This window comes from Hippoglossus stenolepis, chromosome 9 (genome assembly GCF_022539355.2).
Source record: "Hippoglossus stenolepis isolate QCI-W04-F060 chromosome 9, HSTE1.2, whole genome shotgun sequence".
Taxonomy (NCBI): domain Eukaryota; kingdom Metazoa; phylum Chordata; class Actinopteri; order Pleuronectiformes; family Pleuronectidae; genus Hippoglossus; species Hippoglossus stenolepis.
In genome coordinates, this window is record NC_061491.1 from 19,425,269 (window position 1) to 19,443,930 (window position 18,662).

General features: G+C 42.3%; 1 protein-coding gene across 2 annotated transcripts in view; it reads left to right on the top strand.

The window, feature by feature from the left end:
- The window catches only part of dock8 (dedicator of cytokinesis 8), a 46,014-nt gene that overhangs the window by 24,948 nt on the left and 2,404 nt on the right, over positions 1-18,662 (top strand). For both annotated transcript variants that reach the window (XM_035166218.2, XM_047341093.1), the window contains exons 29-46: positions 495-646; positions 1,842-2,024; positions 2,191-2,317; positions 2,770-2,857; positions 3,534-3,630; positions 4,324-4,458; positions 5,001-5,153; positions 8,408-8,566; positions 8,722-8,822; positions 10,542-10,734; positions 11,355-11,498; positions 11,709-11,840; positions 12,184-12,318; positions 12,503-12,592; positions 13,556-13,792; positions 13,888-14,031; positions 15,168-15,274; positions 18,265-18,435. In XM_035166218.2, the coding sequence (XP_035022109.2) occupies positions 495-646; positions 1,842-2,024; positions 2,191-2,317; positions 2,770-2,857; positions 3,534-3,630; positions 4,324-4,458; positions 5,001-5,153; positions 8,408-8,566; positions 8,722-8,822; positions 10,542-10,734; positions 11,355-11,498; positions 11,709-11,840; positions 12,184-12,318; positions 12,503-12,592; positions 13,556-13,792; positions 13,888-14,031; positions 15,168-15,274; positions 18,265-18,435 (2,548 nt within the window). The remainder of the gene's footprint in view (positions 1-494; positions 647-1,841; positions 2,025-2,190; positions 2,318-2,769; positions 2,858-3,533; positions 3,631-4,323; positions 4,459-5,000; positions 5,154-8,407; positions 8,567-8,721; positions 8,823-10,541; positions 10,735-11,354; positions 11,499-11,708; positions 11,841-12,183; positions 12,319-12,502; positions 12,593-13,555; positions 13,793-13,887; positions 14,032-15,167; positions 15,275-18,264; positions 18,436-18,662) is intronic.

Here is an 18,662-nt window from a genome sequence, read left to right on the forward strand (position 1 = left end):
TATGTCTGCTGTCATTTTTGCACATAAATTCTGAAGTATATTGTTACACAGAAATTGCATTTTACCATTTCAATACAATGTGAGAGTAATTCATGTCAAATCTATCTTATCTTATATTGGTTCTGCAGCTTTGTATGGCCATTTCCCTGCCTTATGGAGAAGCCTGATGTGTTTTCATGATGGATATTAGTGGAATTGTTCCTTTGCTTTCACTGAATAACTCAATTAATTTGTCATATCAACTGTTATGTAACTGCGTTACATTAATCTTTGTTAATCTACCAGTGTTTTGACTGTATTTCTTTGTTACCAGTTACACAGTGGCAGTTAAACATCTTCATCTACAGAAGACGTGTTGATGCTTGTCTCCTTCACTGAATATAGACACAAGTGGTGTCAAAACTTTTGCACAATTAAGGCTCTAAGTTCACCATGTGCACCCCCGTCCCCTCCTCCAGTTTAACACAGTGTTTGACCCCTGTTTGTCTCTGTAGTTTCTGACACTCGAGGCGGGAAAAACAAGATGGGCATATCTGACGACGACCTTGAAAATGTGCCACCCATCAATCAGTCTGTTGCCATGGCGATAGCTGGGAACCCATTCAACACGCTGGGCCGGAATGTTCTCGTTTCCATGGCGTCCATGGTAAAATTCAGAAATTATGTCGTAATCTGAAGACGATAACAAATTGTAGTGTGGTTTTCATTGTGTTTTAGAAGTTCAAAAGTGCGTCTGTGTGCGTGTTTGTGTGATGGTATTGGTAAGTATTCAGCCTCCCAACAGGTGAGCTGCACTGAAGTAGATTGATTAGCTGTCAGAGCTGCACACACACTTCATCCATCCTGAAAAATCACACATACACAGACGTACAGTACACACACATACACACGTGTCTGCAGGAGATGGTTTATGGGCAGGCATTGGCATCATAAGTGAACAGGGTCGTCCTCCCTGACAAACACATCCATCAAATGTAGCTACAGCAACAACACAGGCACTAAAACTGAACACTGCCACTCTCTTCAGCTCTCTCGGCTTCTTTCCAAGTGATGAATCAGTTCTTTCTTTGTTGTAACGTGAAATACTGTTGTGGAAAAACTACACTTGTGCCATCGGGCCTGGTATCCATCACAAATCCAAACCTGGCAGCCAGACCGCTCCTCATTTTCAGGCTGTTCCCCTTCAAACAAACAATATCTGAATCTTTCACTCTTCTCAACAGAAATGGTACAAGAAACATTTTAGTTTTTTTAAAAAAAATAGCCTAGTCATGTTTTGGATTACGTGCTACACATAGTTGATGTTGGTTCTGGTGCACCTGACTCAGCCCCGGTGTGGAACAGATACCTGGAAACTGGGTTCCAGGTGGGAGACCCCGAGCACTAGGAGGTTAATGACTACATTTATCAAAGCTGCCACACAGCGAAGCAGCAGTAGCCCTCTATAGCAGCAACCGATTCATCATCTCACAAATGAAAGTAAATTAATCTGCAGTAGATTTAACGCCTATTAAGAGGAGGAAGAGAACAACACCAAACTAAAACCAGGGTCAAAGAAATGTCCACTTATATGTAGGTGTTCTTTAAGATGTTAGAACTGCCCCTCATAGAAAAGAAGTGCTTCCCATAGATGTATGAATGTGTGTGAATGGCAAAAACTCATACTAATAATCCTCTTCTGTGTACATCACTGATTTATTTTCTGATTAACATTTCTCAGAGTGGTTGCACGTACAGCACACAGGCCTTTGTGTGAATGCAGATGTTCCCTCTCTCTTCAGTGAGAGCGACATTATACCCCATCGAACTACATATCTGCCTCTCTCCTCTCCCCTTCCCAGCAAGGTAAATCCGTAGCCACCCTGGCGGCGGACACCAGTCGCCACCTGTTGGTGTGTTTCCTGTGGGTGATAAAGAACGCAGACAGGAATCTAATTCAGCGCTGGACTGTGGACATGCCTCCGTCACAGCTCAACAAGCTGCTGGAGCTCCTCACCATCTGTGTGTCCTGCTTTGATTACAGGGTCAGTGTACTCGTTTGTTTACTTGTGTCAGTTGTAACAGTCATTGATGTGTTTTATGTTTGTATAGTTACGTATGGAAACAGAAATCAAGTATTTACCACAAAATGTTCTACCTGTATGAGTGTTTGCTTGCATGTTGTGACTGTGTGTTAATGTGTGTGTGCAGGGGAAGCAGAGCACTGACAAAGTGAGCACCCAGGCCTTACAGAAGTCCCAGCAGGCCAAGCTGCAGCTGGAAGAAGCCCTGCTGAGAGGAATGGGAGCCCGCGGGGAAATGATGAAACGAGTTGGAGGTACCTGCACTTTAAGGGTTAAACCTTGGAAATTGCTTTTCTGTCACATTTAGAATTGCAATTTTTCAAGTTTTGCACACGAACTACCTCCAAATCGAGTGAGCGCTCAGTATCAGTATTTATTAAATGTGCAATCAGCAAGTCATGGAAAGAACTGGTCTCAGGTTAATCTGTACATGGGCTTGCAATTCCGTACTGGTGATATGTGGCATATTAAACATGACAGTATAGTATAAAGTACAAAAGGAAGGAAAAAGTGAATGCGTTATAACTGGGAATAGTTTTCTTTGAATTACCAGCAATTTCTCTAATCTGCTCATAAAACATAATATGAATGTATATATCTATCTATTAGGTTGCATGGACTCCAGTGATAAAGCTTTGTACATAATCTGTAAGTAAATGTACATTATTGTTTTCTCACGAGCTGTTTCCTTTGTAACCCCTGACAGGAATGGACAGGACCATGGGTCAGAGAGAGAACCTGCGCTGGAGGAAAGACCTCACTCAGTGGAGACAGACCAATGACAAACAGGACAAGTATGTGTCTGCTTCCCAGTTTTCAAGAGTTTGCTTTGCCTGTTAGGGTTTCGTCAATTTTTTATTCAAGAATGCAGCCTTTTGTGTTTTAGAGCAACTGTGCGCTTGCACTCAGATTTCCTTCACTCCAGCTTTAGCCATTCTCCTCGAACTCACTCTGCTTCTGTGCACGTGAAACTTCTGCTCTTGGATTTTTGTGCATCAAAATTCCCCAACCAATCGAATGCCAGGTGTCGTGTTGACAAATTAAATTGCTAGCAATTGTTAGCTTTACTTCTCTAAGACTCCTGGATGGGAGTGCATGAGATGGTTGAAGAAACCGCCCGTACGGGACTCTGAAAGAAGTAAAGCTTAGGCACCCACAGTGTGAGAGCTGAAGCTGGAGCACAGGAAATTCACCCGAGCAACAACCAACAATCAATGTCTGAGTGCAAGCACACAGTTTTGCACAAGCAGCCGCTATTTGAGTGTGAGAGCAGGATTTAAGGTGAAGGCATTACAAAATCTGAACAGGAGATCAATAAGTTCTGTTCTCAAACATTGCTCTCTTGAATAAAGATTGGAAAAAAAAAAACATTGGCCTGTGTCTGTCTTGCTCCCTGAGTTTCTTAAATTTTTGTAATTTTTTGCTTTGTTTCTCTTCTCGCTTGATATCTGTCCGATCACTTTCCATCAGGACTAAAGCAGAGTTGGACCAGGAGGCTCTGATCAGCGGGAACTTGGCCACAGAGACGAACCTCATCGTACTGGACCTGCTGGAGACCATCGTACAGGTCAGGAAAACACTTTGTCCATCACCTGAACCCATTCAGCATCCTCCAACACTGTTTGTTCACACAGTACAGTTACATATACTGTCACTACTTATAATCCACAGCTGAAATTAATACTATTCATACTAATGTTTTTCAAGATTGTGATGTTACGCTGTCACCACATATTTATTATAATTTGTTCTAATGTTTTGCATCTGCAGAGGGAACTGAAAGTCAACAAGAAATTATCTTTCATTAGCGACCATGTTACAAAAAATCAATTCATGTGCTTGCATAATTGATAAACTAATAAAGTTCCTCACTGGGTATTGAAAGAAGCCCAGCTCAGCTTTCTTTACAAAGGTTTGAAAGCACTAAGTGAAGCCCGAGTAATTTGAGACTCTGGTATTGAGATATCGCTCAGTGAGTTGCCATAATGCAAAAATGTATCGAATGCAAAGGTTAATATTTTTAACTGCTGACACTAAATGCTTGTAATATTAAATACATAAAGCACAATGATGGCTCAATATGTTGTCCACACCTGCAATAGTTTTTAATCTTAGCTTGAAGCATATCATTGACTGTATTAATCATTTTTATGTTTACTCGTCTACCTACTTTCCCATTTAAATGGGACCCCAGTGTATCTGCAGGTGTTATCATTTGTCGCGTATGATTGGCTAATTCTTCCATGTGTCTCTTGTCCAGGCGGTGCCGTTGGCTGATTGTAAGGACAGCGTGGTCGGCGGAGTGTTGAAAGTGTTACTTCACTCTCTTACATGCAACCAGAGCTCAACTTTCCTCTCTCACACGTTCAGCACGCTCAGAGCGCTCGTTGTCAAGGTACTTTCATCATTGTGTGCGTGTGCATATGTGTGTGCGCATGTCGTTCTATAGTTATGAGGGACAATTTTGGTTCAATACCATGACCGTGAGGACATTTTGGCAAATTCAAAGGTTTTTTGAGGGACTTGGTTTTTGGGTTAGGGTTACAATAAGGTTAGGGGCATTAAATTGTAATGGTAAGGGTAAGGGGCAAGGGAATGTATTATATGTGTTCTCACAACTATAAAGAGGTGTGTGTGTGTGTGTGTGTGTGTGTGTGTGTGTGTGTGTGTGTGTGTGTGTGTGTGTGTGTGTGTGTGTGTGTGTGTGTGTGTGTGTGTGTGTGTGTGTGTGTGTGTGTGTGTTGTACTTTGTGAAAATTCGGGCGTAGCTGTGTGGGTGGTTGTGTTTACACGCGCACTATCTGTGTCTAAATTAAATGTTCTTATTTGTGGAAAACTGCTGATACAAGCAAGATTATTTATTTATATATGCATGTGTATCTTTGTGTATGCCTTGTATGTCTAATATAATTTTTTTGTGTTTGTGTTTGTGTGCAGTTCGGGGACCTGTTGTTTGAGGAGGAGGCGGAGCAGTGTGCAGACCTGTGCCAGAAGGTGCTTCAGTACTGCAGCAGCCCTGTTGATGAGAACAGGAGCCAGGCCTGTGCCACGCTCTATCTCATCATGAGATACAGCTACAGCAATGCCAGTGTAAGCACAAACACACACACACGAAATCACATGCAAAAGAAGATTGCGTTTTTCTTACCCCTGCCAAGAAGGTTATGTTTTCAAACCTGTCCGTTTGTTTGTTGGTTGGTTTGCATGTTTGTGAGCAAGATTTGGCTAAAACTGCCGGACGGATTACAACAAACGTGGTAGGACATTGTAGAGGTCAGGGAAGAAATGTTGGTATGGATCCAGGATTTTTTTATCACTTTCTTTCAACATAGCGAGATAGTGTTTTTTGTGACTTTTTCACAGTTTCCCCAGAGAAGAATTCATGGATCTTGGTGAAGATATCTATACATGTGTGAAATGTGGTGCAGCTTGATTGAATTTAAGGGGACTGTTCGTCATTGGCGGTGGAACACGCTCTTCTGAGTGCAATACTAGTTTTCCAATGGGTTGTAAGGATGCAAGCGCATAGAGACACACACACTCAAGGCAAATGTCAGGCATACAGTGTTACCTTCCTGTCTGATAAAATCTTATCTAACATCTGTGCTCGCAGAAGAAAATGCACTTATGTGGGATTAAATTTAATTTAGGTTCGCACGAGAGTTCAGATGTGCTCATGATACCTGTTCTCGCGAAGAAGCAGGGAGTCGCACCCATCTCCCCGGCTTTTCCTTTCCTCCTCGGCTTTAATGTCTTTTCCATGTCTATTTTGAGCGTGCCGCAGAAAGTTTCTGCTGAAGGATGTGTCTCTGAGTGGAGAGCAGGGAGATATGTCACTGTCTGCCTCCCCATGTTCCTACCCCTCTTTAACTAATGACAGCCAGACGTGTGTGTGTGTGTGTGTGTGTGTGTGTGTGTGTGTGTGTGTGTGTGTGTGTGTGTGTGTGTGTGTGTGTGTGTGTGTGTGTGTGTGTGTGTGTGTGTGTGTGTGTGTGTGTGTGTGTGTGTGTGTGTGTGTGTGTGTTCCTCTGGGGCAGGGAGAAGGAGAACGTGAAAGGGGCGGAAAGGAGGAAATCATAATGGAGATAGCGCAGTGTTTTGCCAGAGGTGAAGCAGTGATGGAGGGAAATAGAAGAAAATTGAGAAGACACAGATCTAAAGGAAGGGAGGTTTAGGACACAGAGTATCCTCTTTCATTTCTCTGCTGGTTCGATAACCCTTCGATATTTCCTGTGTTTACAGTCAGTATACTTTAATGAAAGTCAGACACCAGCCTGCAGCAGCGAACACACGCATACACACACACAGAACCTCTGAAGAGTATTACCCCCCCTGCGTGTCCAGCGCATGTTTGTTTATGTGGTGTATACAAAGGGAGCTGTGATCTGAATTAGCATTTCAGCGCTATGACTCATTCATACAGAAGTTCCTACCTTTCTTTTGTTTATTTTGTCATCCCTTCATCCGCCCTCGTCTTGCTCTCCAAACTGTCTGTCACACACACATTTTCTACTCTCTGCTTTTTTTCTTTTTAAATTTTTGGATAAAAAACTAAAAATCCAGAAGGAAAAAGAAACGCGATATCAAAACCTGTCGAGTGGAAAGAAAACTAAAGGAAAAGGAGCAGGTGATGAAAAAAAGGAGTGAGAAAGACAAAGAGGGTTATGTGTTGACTCAGGCTATCATTTAGCCACACACACACACACATACACACATGTACACACTGAGTTAGAGGGCAGTGATGGGTGGTTAGGCTCTGGCTCCATGCTCAGTTGAACAGAATGGGGCCGTAGAGATGATCCATGGGTGATTATGTCTCTGCTAATGGGAGATCATTTCCCGCTTAGCTGGTCATGCTGGAGATAGATGGGACTTCACTCTCTCTCTCTCTCTCTCTCTCTCTCTCTCTCTCTCTCTCTCTCTCTCTCTCTCTCTCTCTCCTCTCTCTCTCTCGCGCGCGCGCACATACGCACACTCGTCCTCCGTGCAGGAGATGGAGGGGTGTTTGCCAGGCCTGTTGTTTTGGACAGGTAGTGTGAAAAATGAAGAGACAAGGAAAAAGAAGGGACAGGAACTGAGGAGAGAGGAAAAAAAACCTGCTAATCTTGACTTGGAGAAGATTTTGAAACCTTGGATTCATTTTTACTGCTGATGCAAAAAGATTCATCAAACAATTGCACCCATAAGGTACAGAGTGTGAGCAGGTGGATGTTCAGTTTATTTTAGTGTGCAGTATTTAAGTACGTTCTGGTACCTTTATCCTGATATGCTTGAGTATAGAGCAGGGTTTTCAGGAAGTAGTTCATTATATAAAATATTTAGTTCTTCACAATGTTTAATATAAGGACAAAACTACAGCTCATAGACTTAATAGTAATGTTACTACAGTAATATTTGTATTTAATTTCTGTTGCCTCTACCAATGATACATTAGAGCATAAAAATAGACAAAAGGTCTCCACTTCCTCCCGTTGAACAAACATTAAAGCTAGAATATCCCAGATATGAGGATCGTGATCTATTATCTTTTGACATCATTTGGAGTCTACAGAGGAGTTATCGTTTTGTGGAGCCGTGGTGTCAAGTTCCTGCCAATACACATGCTCGACAAATCACAAGTCTGATCTGTCAATGAGGACATTTCAACACATTATTACAGCTTCAAATAACAGTGTGATAAGAACTACCTAAAAGGACAGAAAACAATCTTTGAGATAAATTGCTTGACATGTGCTTTGACTTTTTGGTCCATCCACTAACATGGAGGAGGCAGGATTTATGAATTAGACTGCAGGCAGCCATCAGGGGGCGATCAAGATGATTTGGCTTTTACTTTTGGGGAGCTGTCATGTGGTCCATCTTTATATACAGTCTATGCATTATTAGACCATCATTATAAAAGTATAATGTATATTATAGGACATTTTAAAGACTGTTATGAAAGTTTAATCACACAATGTTCCTTGGAGTTAACTATGGATTATGTCTTCTTTGTTGTCGGAGTAAATGCATGCATTGTTTATTATTGGAAGTTTTATGGTAACTAAGTAATTTAGAGGCAAAGTGAAAAGGTGAAATAGAGGCAGAAGAAGGAATTTTCCTATTCATGCAAAGCTGCGTTTGCCTCTTGTACTTTATGTGCCTTGTATCACCATTGAAAATATTAAATTTCCTTCTTTGGCTCCCAGCGAAATAAATAAATAAAAAGAAAGGTTTTCACTTGAGAGTTTTGTGGAATATATAGGCACATGAAATTCAGCCTCAAGAAGCCGCAGAAATTTGTCTCTACCACTGCAAAACTGTGAAACACTGACATTAACCGAGGTCCCTGTTGTCTCTGTCAGAACTTCTCAAGAGTGAAGATGCAGGTCACCATGTCTCTGGCCTCGCTGGTGGGCAAGTCCTCAGACTTCCAGGAGGAATACTTACGACGCTCGCTCCGCACCATCCTGGCCTACGCAGAGGAGGACACGGAGATGCAGAACACTCAGTTACCCTCACAGGTATAAAATAACACACACACACACACACACACACACACACACACACACACACACACACACACACACACACACACACACACACACACACTGTATTACATTACTGACATTGATCATATCGCAGCCTCATGCCTGCCCGTGTTTCTCTGTGTTCTCAGGTAGACGAGCTGCTCAGGAACCTTAACAGTATTTTATCAGACACAGTGAAAATGAGGGAGTTCCAGGAGGACCCAGAGATGCTCATGGACCTCATGTACAGGTGAGAAGCCAAAAGCGTCCTCCACAAATGCCTGTTTCCTTGTTTTTCTGTCTGTCGTCAGCGTCTTGTCTCTTAATCTCTCCCTCTCCCTCTCTCTCTCTCTCTCTCTCTCTCATCAGTGTGATTTCTCTCTATGTTGTGCTGCTGGTTCCTATTTCTCTGTGGTCTGCGCTGTTTTGCCTCTATTTGCTGCCCTCGCTATGGCAACCATGTGGTAGCAGTTTAGTCTTCTGATCTGGCTGTGTGTATATGCAGATGCAAACGGTGTGTGTGCTGGAGTTTGTGTGTGTGTGCAAACACAAAGTGGAAACACTGAGACAAAGAGAGCATACATGTGCTGTATATTGATTCAGGCACTTTACCTCAACAAGTTCTAATGTCACCTCCACGTATCGTTTGTCATGAACCTTTCTGTTTGGGTTTTGGTCGCAGTGACCTGGCGAGTGTCTGACAGCTGTGCAAAATGACTTTACACATTTTCCTACACCCACCTCAACGTCTACCTCCGATCCCTGAAACACACTCAGGTCATTGGCACAACAACACATTTGGTCTCCAGATGCTCGAGTTCATTTATAAGTGAAGTACAGTGACTAATTGTTTTTTTCAGTGTTTTAGATTCATCCCACTGTTGTTATTCTCATGATTGCTCATGGATTCCATGGACATATCCATATTTTCTGTTGCTCATAAAACCCACTAACCACTTGAGATATTATCTGTCCAATTGTAGACTTACTGTACTGTAACTAGATTGACTCATTTGCTTCAGTTTGGTTCAGAATATCAAGTCATCGGTTTTATTATTTCTTTTATTACAGAAAGCTTTCTTTGTAGTGGAGACTACTTGAGACTGAACTTTTGTACCTCCACCAAGGAGGTTATGTTTTCACTCTGTTGGTTTGTTGGTGGGTTGACAACGCAAAAACTACTCAACGGTTTTCCCTAAAACTGCCAGAAAGAGCCCATTACATTTTGGATAATATCTGAACAAAGATCCATTATATTTCTTTGACATTGTGAAATTGGGTGTTTTTGAAAGTTTTATTTATTTACCAGGTAATAATTCAGGATACAGGGTTTCTGTAGGGTCTAAAAAAGTCTAAAATGGAGTCATCTGAATTTTAGATTCCACTTGGCTACCTCAACTCACCTTCAATTATTAGGAATTGTAGGTAATCCTGGGGCTCTGATATTCCTTCATATCTATTGTACTTGACATAGGTATTCAAATTCATTCGTTATGGTCTTAAAAAGTCTTAAACTTATCGAAACCTGCAGAAACCCGCTGATATTTTTGTGTGTGCAGTTTGGTGCAGCTCGATTTAAAGCTGTTGGGCCTTGGTGGAGTTATCCACTCTACTGACTGTCATAAGTTACAAATCTATTAAGCTGTTTTGTAGTTGAGACTTGCCAAAAATATTTGCCAAAACATTTGAGGCATAAACACAAAATCAGTGAAACCACTGCACCACCTGCACTAGCTTATTTCTAATTCATGCCTATGCTCTTATATTAAGTGTGTGACAGTTTCCATAGCCTGCATATGTTCTCTGATTCGTATTTATTGTTTTAACTTTAAGCCTCTTTCTTGACCTAGTCATTCTTAAAAAATTGATTTTTTTCTCAATAAGGCTGGTTCAATAAAGGACAAGGAAAAAATGAAGGAAAAACAACTCAGACAAATCCCCCCCTTTCTTCTCCTCCTCCCCTCCACAGGATAGCGAAGGGCTATCAGACATCTCCTGACCTGCGTCTGACCTGGCTGCAGAACATGGCAGAGAAGCACAACAACAGGAAGTGTTACACAGAGTCGGCCATGTGTCTGGTGCACGCTGCTGCCCTGGTGGCCGAGTACCTCAGCATGCTGGAGGATCACAAGTACCTGCCTGTTGGGAGTGTCACCTTCCAGGTAGTCGACGCAAATACAGATACACACTATATAGTATAATAATAAACACATGTTAAGACTCATTGCAAAAAGAAAAATACAGCTAGTCCAAATAACCCTCCATCATCTGTTTCTGTTTGTTGTGGCTGATGGTTGTTTTGTTGGAAGGAGGCAAACCCCCTCCCTGGCACAACACACCACATCACACGTTTCCCCCCCACGGATTACTTCCACATTTAGTGTTGAGTGTCCAGAGGGGGGAGCTGTACACACACAACGTCAACGTATAAATATGGTCCCCTGGTAGCTCTGCTTTACACAATGTCTTTGAAGATGAAGGGGGGGGGGAAAGGCAAATGTGCTCCTGTGGGTACAAGTGAACAGTCTGTTCCCTAGACGTTAAAACAAACAGTTATAGCAGTAACCACGATGATGTTATCGATGAGCCATGCCACAGACCTCTGTGGTGCTCTGGTACAGGACACTCCAAGCCCCAGCAGTCAGCAGGTCATTGATCGGATGCTCATCAAATTAGTTCCGTTTCCCACTGTAGGACGTCTCCTTTCAAAGCCAGCCACGTGATTGATTATCTGATTAAGGGGGCTAATTGATTGATCAGCTGACTGATTTTTCTTCCTCAGAACATCTCCCCCAATGTGCTGGAAGAGTCGGCGGTGTCGGATGACATCCTGTCCCCGGATGAGGACGGCGTGTGTTCGGGACGCTACTTCACCGAGAGCGGCCTGGTGGGATTGCTGGAGCAGGCGGCCGAGCTCTTCAGCAATGTGAGACGATGACGCTGCACATGATGAGAGCATGTATTTCATTATTTCCTGCTAATATAGGACAGTAAATCATGATTTATTTTGTACATCACACATATACATACATACATACCACATTTGGTTTTTAATTTATGCCTTAATTGTAAATATTTCCTTCCTTAATAAAGTGTGTGTGATCATACTAACCTTCAGTAATGGCTGTTTTCTCAGGGCGGTCTCTACGAGGCTGTGAATGAAGTCTACAAGGTCATCCTACCGATCTTAGAGGCTCACAGAGATTTCAGGAAACTGGCATCCACTCATGACAAACTACAGAGAGCCTTTGACAACATCATTAAAAAGGTAATAACTATAAGAGACTGAAATGGCTTTTTCAAATGAATATTTAATGTCAAGGTTGACATTAGAACAGTAAAACACTTCAGTAGATCACCTTGAAAGATCTTTTGCGGAATTAGAATAAAAGCAATTTGAAATTCATATGCATAGCTAAATTTCTATATTTTGTTTTTATGTACTGTTCATACATCGTATCACTTCAAAATGACTTTAAATTGCCCAAATCACACACAAGTGTTATTCACAATATAGATCCCTAAAAAGCTGCCACCATATTGGGAAAGAATATGTGACTGATGCTACAGTGATGAGACTCTAAAAGGAAATGTGCTCTGATTCCCTCCAGGGCCATAAGAGGATGTTTGGAACCTATTTCCGGGTGGGTTTTTATGGGGCCAAGTTTGGTGACCTGGACGAACGAGAATTCATTTACAAGGAGCCAGCGATCACACATCTGCCTGAGATATCACACAGGCTGGAGGTACGAAGGAGGGAAGTGTGTGTTTGTGTGTGAGCTAATGTGCATAATGTGAATTGATGTGTGATCGCAGAGGAAAAGGGGAAGATGGCATTGCTGAAATAGCAAAACAATGTCAGCCTCACCCTTAAATCGACTTATTGCTTTGAATGAAAACAAAATCTGTGCATTTCCCCCCAACTCCTAGAACTTCTACAGTCAGTGTTTTGGAGAAGAGACGTTGGTGATGATCAAGGACTCTACGCCAGTGGACAGAAAACAACTGAACCCCTGCAAGGTAGGAGACTGTAATGTCCCATGACTGAAAGCTGCTATATATCTGTCATTAAATATATTATTTTTAGTCAACACACAACCAAATTACTGTAGAGCGCATGTTAAGTAGTAGATATAAAGCAAATGAATGGATTAAGGTATTCAAAACATGAATGGAAATAAGAACAAGTCAAAATGACCTTTAACAGGCAGTGTTAAATGTGAAGAAATGTCATATACTGATACTATCCAATTTACTGTATTTCCTATAATATTGACATGAAATAATAATTCATGTTTTCAAAGTGAAATGCATTAAAATGTACCCCAAAATCGCAGCAAAAGAACAGACGCACTCTCATACATGTCACACTGTCAAAACCACCCAATTAGAGCACAGTCATCCTCAGACGTTACACATCTGCTCTCAGATTTCTCTTCTGCTCGTGGATTTTTCTTCCTTGTCAAAAATCTGTCAACCACTGGAATGCCAGGTTTAGTGCTGACAAATGTATGAATATGATAAAGATAAGGAAAAATCATATTCTGTTTTGTTGGTAGGCATTTAACACAAATTATCTGAGTGAAACACTAAGCAGGAACTGAAGTCTGCATTCATCAGACAGGAAATAAATCAAGCCAAGCTGTGGACAATGAAACGTACACATATGTAAAGAAACAAACACGTTTAATACATCACAAAAGCTGAGTATATGCAAAGTGCACATGTTGCAAAACTGTCAGAGAATGAGAACATGAGGAGATTTGAAAGAATGCACGCCAAGTGAAAAACAACACTCCTAAAAATGAAGATTAGTCCAGAGGGTAGGAATGCAAAACTCCGCTCAGCCCTCTGATAGCTGTTGTCAAAATAAATAAATACATTAAAAAAACTTTAAAAAAGCACAGAGTTGTTATCACAGTGACTGGATTTATGCCCCCCCCCCCCCAAAAAAAAAGAAGCTAAACCACCACTCTTCTCCAGGCGTACATCCAGATCACTTATGTGGAGCCCTTCTTTGATGACTACGAGATGAAAGACCGGCTGACAAACTTTGAGAAGAACTTCAACCTGCGGCGCTTCATGTACACCACGCCCTTCACCAAGAGCGGGAAGCCGCGGGGCGAACTGTACGAGCAGTTCAAGAGGAAGACCATCCTCACCACCATGCACGCCTTCCCCTACGTCAAGACTCGCATCAACGTCATCCAGAAAGAGGAGGTAATTGCGGAAATTCACGGCGTAGAACATCTAGTGATGGTTTCTCCACATAGCGGCAACAAATGTATACAACATTGCCTGACCTTTGCTTCCAGTTTGACCTGACTCCTATCGAGGTGGCCATAGAGGACATGCAGAAGAAGACGAGAGAGCTCGCAGTCGCCACACACAGGGAACAGCCTGATGCGAAGATGCTGCAGATGCTGCTGCAAGGCTCAGTGGGAGCCACTGTTAACCAGGTAATGTGGATAGGGATTTTGTGAATGAAGCCTCTGTTTTCCTCTCCTGTCTGTCTGCCGTTATTATGTCGTACTTCACGTTTAACCAATTCTCCCCTGAAATGATCGCACTTTTTATTCTACATGGCTCCTTTGTCCCTTGAGTGTTGCCTCTTTATGTGCTGGGGGAAAATAAACCAGAATAATTTACCTCTATTTATCTTATCACATTTACAGCGCCATTGTAGTCCCCGAGCGCAGGTGGACGACATGACAGTGATGGCACATCAAAGCCTTCACTGCGTCCCACAGCCCTAATCCTCCCTTTGCTTTTCCCCCTGATTTAGTTAAAACGTCAATTCATGGCCCCTCTTGCTTTCATGTCTGCGCTGTGCGACGCGCTGAACCGGAGGTCTCTTTCATCTGATAGTTTCCAGGTCCTGCTAGCGTGCTGAACACAGGGAGTAATGATGGAGCTCAGTGCAGCGTCTCCGCTCCCCAGCCCCCCGCGCTTTATCGTCCAGTGTCTAATCTGACAGGTCCCTCGCTCTGACCTGATGGTTGTATACATAACACTAATGCTCGGTTAAATCTGTAAACATATAACTCAGTACAGGAGGCTGCAGGGTTTCTGTGTGTGTGTGTGTGTGTGGGTGGGTCCTGCGGCTCCGTCACAAAGAAGCAAGGGTTCAGATGCGTTTATGATGCTAATCAGAGCTGTTTAACTGCGCCTGTCATGATGCGGGTGCTGTGCGAGCTCGCTGTGGTTTTATGATGAATATAAGTTAAGATAACAAGATCTGGTTGTTGGCAAATGGGAACCAAATGGTGGGTGTGCGTAGGGTTAGCTTTGACGTTAGCCATGCGGGAGGCTAATCATGGCTCCTTCTCTAATCTGATTTCTTCCTCATGTTCTAGTTCGGCATCTTGGCCCTCATTGCTGCATAAAGGCATTTAGTTAGAAAGTTATTTCCCCCCTGTCTGAATGAGGGGCACTCTCATCCCTCCTTTTGTTCATACGCTCTCAAACACTTCCTCTCCCAACTCCTCTCCTTCCTTGCTCTACTTTTTTGTTTTGCTTTCTCCGTCTTTGTCGCTCTAACTCTTGTCTCTTTGTGTTTTCCCTTCCCCTCCTCTCTCTCCTCCCCACCTTCTAGGGCCCGCTGGAGGTGGCCCAGGTCTTCCTGAATGAGATCCCAGCAGACCCCAAGCTCTTCCGTCACCACAATAAACTGCGCCTGTGTTTCAAAGAGTTTATAATGAGGTAAGATGCGATCAAAGAAGCACCACCTATAGTGGCGGCGCAGTGTACCAGAGTTATGCAAGAAAAACACCACAAAAATGTAAAGAAAACTTTTTCCCCAACTATTTTACTTGCATTTGCATTTCTCCTTCTCTTCATTGTTACCGGTGACTGGCCCTGGCTCAGTAGGTGGAGGCGTGGAACAATACTTCAAAGTATTATGTAAAGTAAAATGCAGTATCTTTGTGAGGCTTGACTTGGAGTGAAAGTCTCCTTTTCCTGCTCCGTGTATACACAGGAAGATAAAAGAGCAGCGCAGATAGCTGTGAGTTGCTGCTGTTGAAGCCGAGTGTCATTCACGACGCAGAGATGGAAGTGATAATTGCAAACCGGATAGTACTTAAAGGAATTAAACAGGCAGTGGGGTTGTGAATTACTATAACCCATTGTGGCAGGGGAAATATTTTTTACATGTCCCACCATGACAAAGGAGGACTGGAGCTGCAAAAGTTGATTGTTCCCAAAGGTTTCACTACATTTTGAATATTCAGAACATAATTTAAACCATCCTGTCTGAGGATATGCTGATTTTGTGCAGAAGGCATGTGTCGTGTTTGTGTGCATTTGTGTATCGGTGTGTGTTTCCTTCCTCTGGGCATGTTTGCCTCCAAAAGGTGGTTTTCATTTTCTAGCCCTCATGTCACATTCCAGCTGCCTTGATTGCTACAACCGGGTTGGCAAATATTTACTGTAGTTTCAGAAAGGTTTATTTCCTCTGCTAAATCCAGGCAGGCTATCACTGGACCCTTTTTATGCCAATGTCATTGACAGTGGCGTTCTTAAAAATATTTCGTCTATGTGGGTTATCTTTTCGCCCACTGAACTGAATCTCTCCCGTCACATAGAGGGATCCGGCCTCACGTGTAACATGTAACCTGCTGTGCTACTCATTGCTGTAAACAATGCTTGTTAACTGCACTGTGGGGTTCAGCCAAGGTCCTTGTGAGCTACATCAACATGGCAATAATAGAATGTTTTCATGGTATCACATTAGAGTAGGGCATCTGCTTTTCTGTAAAAAAACGTTTCTACAAGTTAATAACCTGTATAATAAGTTAAAACTCGCATGTAAAATCCAAACCCAACAACTTAATTAGTTGACTTTTATTTATGATTAGCCTGGAATTATATATTAGGACATCTAGATTTTATTAATCGATGAAATAATCTTATTTTGTCATGTCATACAATTTCACCCAAATTTTTTTTATTAATGAATTTTTATTTAGTTGTTAAAACCCAATTTGGATTTGTGATGGATTCGGAAAATCCACTACTTACTAAGTCAGCACAGTTCTGCACAAGAGGTCTTAGATGCCATCGCAACTTTTTTCAAAGTTGTGTATTGGTAGCATTTCTAAAACATATTTACATAGAGATTAATGTCCGTATCTTACTGCAGCGCAAAGTGAAGCCAAGCATGTCTAGTTTCGCAGTTGTCATTTTCCCGTCCATTGCCCGTGTTTAAATAGCAAATGCACTTGTGCTCATCTTAGCTCACATGGGTGTGTGGGTCTTAAAATGAGGTGTGGTCAGGCTCACTGTTGAAGTCAGTGGGCTCTATTATAATGATCCAAGCATGGAAGATGGCGTAAGTAGAACATGTTGAAATCCACTTTTGTTCATTTGACAGTGTTCTGTCACAAGCTTATATTTCTAGTCTCACCTCTCCTACGCCCATATTTGGATTGTTTACCTCCAGTAACTGACAAAGATCATGATATATTTTGTAAAGGCAGCTCAGAAAACATCATTTTACCAAGTTTAACAGTCAGATAGAGAGCTACATATTAGTTGTAGTTTTTTATGGGTTTGGAAAATCCTTAACTTAAGTGAACTCTCCTTGTTTTTTTGTAGCACCGCATATTTACTGTATACTGTTACACGACATTGCAGTTTCCATATCACCCTCATTAAAAGCTAAGAGATAAACTCAGACATGTGTTTGCAATCATCCTCCGTCTCTCGGATTTCCTGCAGAGTCCATGCATGTTAGCCATTATACATTGGAGACCCTATACCTCCCTTCTCTCCCAGTCCAGCTCAGACTTGTGGACGTCTATCACGAGGGCCTTTTTTTTAGATTTTTAGTCATTTGTGAGTTTTCCCTCTGCAGTTGAAACAGCTCTTTGGGTTCTTTACAGTTTACGTTGTACTTGGAAAGCTCTAATGGGCATATAGGAATGCATTGGACATTCATTTAGCATTTTAGCTAAGGAGTCCCATTTATGTCAAGTAGTTAGAGGGCATTGTTAGCAGGAAACTGTACAGTGCATTTCTGAAGGTTTGAGGATAGAGAGGCAATTACTGCAAGATTTGTTTGCATAGTATCATTAAGTTGAGGTTAGAAAGGTCAAGGAGGACACTCAGCTCTTTTTCCATCTCATGTAGTGTCATTTAGACCCTGTTCAGACCTGGCATCAACATCCGTCCTGAGTGATCACAAGTTGTCAGTGCTAAGAACATGTGTGAACGCATCCTGAAATCCGACTCTTATAGCACATTTGGATTTGGTCTGGCCGCATTGTTTTTGTTGTGTGAACGCAAATGTCGTAGGCCACATATGAAGGATAAGCCTACTCACCTGATGTCTATGACCTGGTACAGTTTAGACATAGTTTATGCTTCTCAGTGTCCATTCAGTTGTAGCCACCGCCTCAATATTCTTGAAAATCTTTCTTTGTAGGTGTTTGCATTAATTCATTCCCTCCTGACTCCACTCTCTCTCTCTCTCTCTCTCTCTCTCTCTCTCTCTCTCTCTCTCTCTCTCTCTCTCTCTCGCTCTCGCTCTCTTGTGACACACATTGTCATTAGACCCATCTGTAGACTAACACCATATTTAAACTGTCCACTTGTGATCTGATCTGTCAGATCGGCTGTTAATACCATTAATGAACAAGAACATGTGGTTTCAAACTGATGCCAACTTGCTATGCTCCCCCACCTTGTAGGTGTGGCGAGGCAGTGGAGAAGAATAAGCACCTGATCACCTTTGACCAGAAGGAATACCAGCAGGAGCTGAAGAAGAACTACAACCGCCTGAGAGAGAACCTGAGGCCGATGCTGGAGAGGAAGATTCCCGAGCTCTACAAACCCATCATCAGGCCTCGGCTGGAGAACAGGTAAACAAAGCCACTGGGTCAAACAGCCAATACTGTTGTGACAAGACAACAAAGTGGAAATAGCAAATGGATTCAAGCAGAGGTCCTTTCACAGTGTCTGTATCACCTTTACAAATATTGATAGCTGAACTATAGCCACAGAGAACAGAGAGTTGAACCCAATACCATATTCAGATTGCACTCATGTCATAATAAAGACTGATTTCTCACATGCTTTTACGATTGAC